Here is a 6,329-nt window from a genome sequence, read left to right on the forward strand (position 1 = left end):
CTGAGCTCACAGGTAACAGCGAATTATGGGAGCACACGTCGCGCGTGCCCACGCACACACACACTTTCACGACAAAAAATTCCCACAGTGCCTGCAAGCGCTCAGAGCAGCGGTCAGGTCGCGTTTTGTCTTTTGTCCACTCATCCACCCATCTCCACCCATTCCTTATACGCTCCAGATGCTCCCACCCACAGACAGCCAGTCAAGGACAAGGCCTACACCAAGCCATCATTACAAACAACCACAGCGAGAGAGTGATACGTCGAGACAGAGGGGGAGAGGAGGAGGGCGGAGGAGCGAGGAAAGGAGGGGGATTAACGCGATTCCAGAAATAAGCATGCACATGTCAGAGGGAGTTATCAAAAATTCTCTGGCGGTTAAGCTGAATGAAAGTGCAGCTGCAACAAACAGCACTTAAGCCAGGTTAGATGACAGAGCGATGTGTGCAATGAGCCACTGAGCAGGCAGCAACAAGCACAGGTAGGAGGACATTTCACAAAAGCGGACTCTTGATTACAAGACATTCACTCACAAAGTGCGACTGCTTAGGTTACCGAGTGGGGGATGGTTTCATGCAAGTAAATTACGTCAGTAATACTCTGACATTTTGGAAATGTACGTATTTACTTTTCTTGTTGTGCAACGAAACGGCAAGAAGGGCAGGTCTTGTTACAGATCCAGGCTAACAGTTGTTTTCAGTCTTTGTGCTGCGTTCAACTAACAATCTGCAGTCTGTACAGTTTCTACTGAAGAGACCATTTTCTGATTTGAGTCTTAACAAGAAAACTCCCCAAAGTCTCTTAGTTCTGGTGCACATACACATCACTCCCATCTCCTTCGACTGAAGGATTTGATTTTTAAATTTAAGGCCTGATTAGAAGCATTTCGTTTGCCCGTTTAACGCCTAGACGTGCATGGATTTGTCAAGACTAAAATAATCATGATAGAAGTTTGTGAGCTCCAGCAGAAGCCAAAAATCATAAAATAGTTTTCTCACTGAAAAGACATGTAGTGGGGTGTACTCTCCAGCCTCAACACTAAAGAGAAGGAATGTAAATCTGAGAGGAGATCATCTTACTGTAATCTCAGCGTGTCATTTCTGAGTGGTGAAGCCTTCAACAATCAAACTTAGCTCTTAGTCAGTCGGGTCGGTGCCAACACAAACTGCCAGGCAGCAGCTTTAATGTGAAACTCAAAACTAAAAACTGCATTCCAGCGTCACGGCAGCCTGTGCCACACGTTCATCTTTCAGTTACGTTTTGGCTATAACTCAGCGCTTGTCTGCACAGGCGGATTATCTGTGATGCTATCTGCACGACACTGGCTGACTCGAAGCAGAGACTCTTGCCTCGCAGACGCCCGAAGGCTCCTGTCTCTCTCAGATGGAAGATCATCATTCAGTGTCGTTCATTTGGAGAAAAGTGGCCCGATGTCATCTCAGCGCTCTCAACGGCCACAGAAAATCGTGTTGCCTTTACAGATGACACGCTGGAGCTAAAAATAAAGCCTGGTCATGGTTGAGTGTTGCAGTGTCAATGATGGGGATGAAGGGATGCGTCCTGCACTTTTCCCAGCAGCGTGTGATTTTTCTCTTTCTGCGGCCCGGTGGCGGGAGGGACGGGAGCAGGAAGCTTTATACGGCGGTTGGTGGCAACCGTCCCGCTGCACTCCCACTGTGATGAGCATGTGGTTTATTTTCTTGTGCCACTTTCTCTAATTTATCATGTCCTGAAAGAACAGCTTATTACACCCAGGCTAAGGGAGGGTAACCAGCCAAATTAATACCCAGAAACAAGTGACGGCAGGAAAGATGGCCCAGATGACCTTAATGTGAGAATGTCAACATGGCTCCAACTTCATGCAGCCTGGTGGTCTTCTTTTTACGGACAGATAACAGCAACGGTACATGTGTAAACGCTCCATTAGAAAGGCAAACGGATACACAGTTGTAGTAGCAGCAAAAAGCCACATCGTGGGCAGGAAAATGTTTTTTCGGGCTGATAAATTACTCTTTTAGATTCTTCAGACTGATCCATCAGCGCGTAAATAAAGTTTTGCTCCTGCAGCTTTATATGCTTATATAGCTTTAGGACATGCAAGTCAGTGTTTCCCAGCAAGATTTAGCTCCCAGCCCGTTTCAAGAGGTTAATAAATGGGGCAGAAAGGAAGAAAAAAATATCGTTACAGATTTATGATCCATCTTTCCGCCTCTTTGTGCTACAGACTCTTTCAAACTAAACCACTGGAGAGGGTCAGAAGAGAAACGATGCGTTTGTGGAACTGTTAACAGATGTGACGAGAGGCCTCGAGTAGATGCTAATTTTTCGTTGTAAAAGGTCGCCGGGAAAAAAACGTTTGGGAGGTTTCGGTTTGTTCTTTGCAATGCGTTGTATTTTATAAGATCACCACCATGCACTTTTCATGAATGCCTTTCCCTTTGCAACATCGTGAAATAGGAGCATAAAAGTGGTGTTAAAAAGGAACTCTCCAGTGAAGTGCAGTGATTTATTTCAGTTCTGAAGTAAATAAATGAAAATCCTTCTCTTTCAGAGTCAAAGGAAGGTTTGTGCAGCCTGTTGCTGTTTAATCAAAAGGAGGTTACCCTCTCCAAGTTTGACGTGAGTTTCGCTAATGATTATACTGTCAGTTAATTTCTGGAAATGCATAGCTCGGTGAGCATCGCTGCATCTCCGCTCATCCATGGCAGGAAGAGCTTGAGGGACATCAGGTGTGCGCTTCAGGCACATTCACTGTGGTGTGTTAAGGCAACACGCAGCCCTCCGCGCAGATCCAGCCATTTTAGAGGGCAGGCATGTGGCTTCACATCAACACCTCACATCAACAATGAATGTGGGCGAACGCATCAACACTTACACATGCGGCATGCGAGAGTGGCACATCAAATGTCACTCGCACCCTTCAGTTTGTCCTCAAGCGAAGGTGCAGACAAATTACTCTTACAATCCTGGCTGCAAGAAATTGAGGGAAAACATAGCCTTTCTTTGTGGTTTGTGGTGTGAAAACAGACAAGAATAGGGTTTTTTTCTTCTTTTTGCACGGCTGTGCTTCAAAAGCAGCAGCCGATCAACAATAAAAAGGCAGACATATCAGTCAATGTGCAGTATCATGGCTAGTCACACCACACGTCACTTACAGGGCTGGAGCAGATGCCAAGTCCTCCCTTTATGACATAACTAGACGTTTGAGTTCATGTGGATTTATAGAGGCGTCCATACTATTGGGTTAATGCTGTATTATGTGGGGCTCTATTTCAGTTCCACGCCGTCAGTAGGCCAGTAACACTGTGTAGCTTCTCTTCTCTCCGTCATTCTGTCTCATCTTAGTCCAGGCCATCTGTTACAAGCACAGGTCGAATCCGCGGCGTGAGAGACAAGACATACAAGTTACCCCCACCGGTTACAGGCTTTTACTGACACGCACGCACCTCGCAGTAAACCAAAGCCAGGGGAAGATGAGCATGAACAGGTGCAGCTCTTTGCAGCTACATATCCTTTGAGAGTAATTGCGTGCTGACTGCCGACACCCTCTCCAGCGCTGGGAGCAGGATGTAGGAGCGGGGGCTATGTATAGGCGGCCTCTATATCACGCATGTATCTATAACTACATGCATTCACGCCATTTGTGCAGGCATATATAAAGGTAGTTTGAGTCATCAAATTATGGCAAGTTTCCCAAGTCAGCCCACTCCGGTCTGACGGAACATTTCATGGATGGAGTCTCACTGATATCAATCATCTTCAGGCTGCCTGTCAGTCTCTATTTGTCTTTCTCCCTCACACACACACACACACACTCAATCGCTCGCTCACTTTCGCACTTTTTAAAGACGTATAATGATTCATTAAGTGTTAAGAGGAGAGAAGAGGAGAAACTTCCTTTGAGGACACTGGTGAAAAAGGGGGGCACTTGTTACAGTACGGGAAGTGGAGGGGGGGGGCAGGGGTCTCCGGTTGTCAGACCCATGAGATTATGTGACACAGGGGGCAGGGGGGGTCGTCGAAATGGGTTATGCAACTTATTATTCAGTTGTCTTTTGCCTTATTTCCATATTCTTTTGTTGCGGGAGCTTGATATTGTAGGTCCCGGCACGCACCACGCCAGCAAAGTCTTTTCTGATGTGCTGCTGCATTGGCACACAGATGCATATTCAAGCATGCAGATGCACGGAGACACAATACAGTACGCGCAAAAACTAAATCACACAGGGCCGTGTGGACGACAGGACAGGTGGCAATTAATCGGGGGGGTCCCAAGCTGCAGGCGGAGCAGTAAAAATGCAGGATGAGCTGAAATGTCTGGCAGTGCCGTGGCCTTACGGGTCACAGGCTCACACGTTGTCAAAGTGAGTCCTGGGGAGTCACATTCTCAGAGAGCTACTGCAGGAGGACACCGAGTGTCCATCCTTCACTTGTGGACCGACTACGAGCACATGATGAGAGCGCCGTGTGCAAACTCTCCATCACTCCATGAGCGTGGACGCACACAGACAGAAAGTCAGAGGTTTTACCGTGGCTAGACTGAAGGAAAAAGTTTAGCTCTTACCTTCCTCAGCTGAGTTGGGCTGGAAAAACAGACAGAGAGACAGAAAGACACTCCACATCTCCACTACAGAATGACACTGACAGAGAGAGAGGGAGGGAGGGAGCACGAAAGAGAGAGAAAGAGTGAGATAGAGAGAGAGAGAGTGGGACGGATCGAGAGATCGGGGGTGAGAGAGGGTGGAGTCTGTTTGCTCTCTTTATCTGTGAGAGAGAGGGAGGGAGGGGGGCACTGAACTGGGTGGATGGATGAATGGATGAAGGAAGAAGAAAAATATTTACGGAGTGGCACATAGGAGAAGTACGCTGCCAAGCAAGGAAGTAAACAAAACACCGTAGTCACAGAGACGCTGGAAAGAAAGAGATCTGAGCTAGTGAGAGCGAGAGAGAGGTTTTTTTTTTTCATTTGAGACAACAAAGACAGACACAGAAAGCAGGAGAGAGCTGTCAAGATGGAGTGACGGAAGAAGCTGGAAGAAAAATAATGAACAAGTTTATCTGGTCTCTAAACCAACTGTCTAGGCACGTCTCTCAGAGTCCTCTTCCACTTCTCCTTTGACGCCACCTGGCAGCAGACTGTGTGTCAAACTGTGGCGTCCCTCACATGTCTGGACTCTGTGCTAACTTGCATTTTTTTTTCAAGCTGTGGCATGTGAGAGGGTCCAACTCTCTTTTCCTGCTTTTTTCCTCTCGGTTCTATCTTTATGGAAAATTTATATAATTAAGACACATTTTTAGATGCCCTCCCTCCTTCGCGTCGCTTCGAGCTCCTTCTCCTCTAACACTGGCTCCGTCTCAGACAGACTCCTCGCCTCACAGGACAGCTCATCTAGACTGTATGGAGACACACACACGCACACACACACATACACACACACAAAGCTGAACATGCCTTCTGGTCTGTGCACACCCCTCGCTGGTCAGCCTGCAGTACTGCAGCTTGTTGATTGACTTTTATGCCCCAGTTCCCTGCAATGAGTAAGACCCTCGTAGACTCACGCAGGGAGATGTAGTTTGACACAGTTAGATGGCCCCATTCCCAGGCCAGCCAGAAGGCCCTTAATCAAAAGTGAGTGGCTGAGGCACAGAAGGTAGAACGAAGAGGAAAACGGAAAATTGAAACTCATTTTCTCACAGAAATTATTAGCACGTTAACGATTAATTAATTGCCTGAAAAAAATAGGAATGATTAATAAGTAATGACTAATTACTGACAATATTTTTTTCTTTTCTTTTATGAATATTAGAGTTAACTTTTCTTATTAACTGTTTCTTGGACAAACGTGTTTTCTTGAAGTGCTGATTGATCGAAACATGGATTCTAATCTGGTTTGTCCCGAAACATGCACTGTGTCTCCGGGGGCTTTATGTGGTGGGACTTGACTGGGCTATAAATGGAGTCGGCCCAGGTGTCTGGTTTGTCCCATTATTCAGTCAGAACAGTGACAGAGGTCCACACATCCACAGGAAGTTAACTGCTAGTTACTGCAATGCAAGTGTAGCACAGATACAGAAAAAAAACTCATGGCATATAAATACTTAAACACAGTTTTCATAGCACTAATCTTGCAGTTTAAGCACGGTTCCTATTTACTTCAGTCGGAAACCATAATTTTACAATAGTCCAGAAAATAGAGAAGCATGGTAATTAAGTTTTTTTTTTTTTTTTTTAGTCTTCGTTCAGTAAAAATCAACCGTCTCTGAAAAGTTCTTCTTGGGGTACTCATCATGAAGGTGTGCTACCCTGAAAAGACGGAAATGAAGCAGAAA

The 6,329-nt window shown here is 46.1% G+C and overlaps 1 protein-coding gene across 1 annotated transcript in view; it reads right to left on the reverse strand.

Moving 5' to 3' along the window:
• Window positions 1-4,661, reverse strand: part of ephb6 (eph receptor B6) — a 33,363-nt gene extending 28,702 nt beyond the window's left edge. The window contains exon 1 of the mRNA XM_047599136.1: window positions 4,564-4,661. Coding sequence (XP_047455092.1) covers window positions 4,564-4,621 — 58 coding nt within the window. The 5' untranslated portion in view covers window positions 4,622-4,661. The remainder of the gene's footprint in view (window positions 1-4,563) is intronic.
• Window positions 4,662-6,329: the final 1,668 nt, after the last annotated feature.

This window comes from Mugil cephalus, chromosome 11 (genome assembly GCF_022458985.1).
Source record: "Mugil cephalus isolate CIBA_MC_2020 chromosome 11, CIBA_Mcephalus_1.1, whole genome shotgun sequence".
NCBI classification, from domain to species: domain Eukaryota; kingdom Metazoa; phylum Chordata; class Actinopteri; order Mugiliformes; family Mugilidae; genus Mugil; species Mugil cephalus.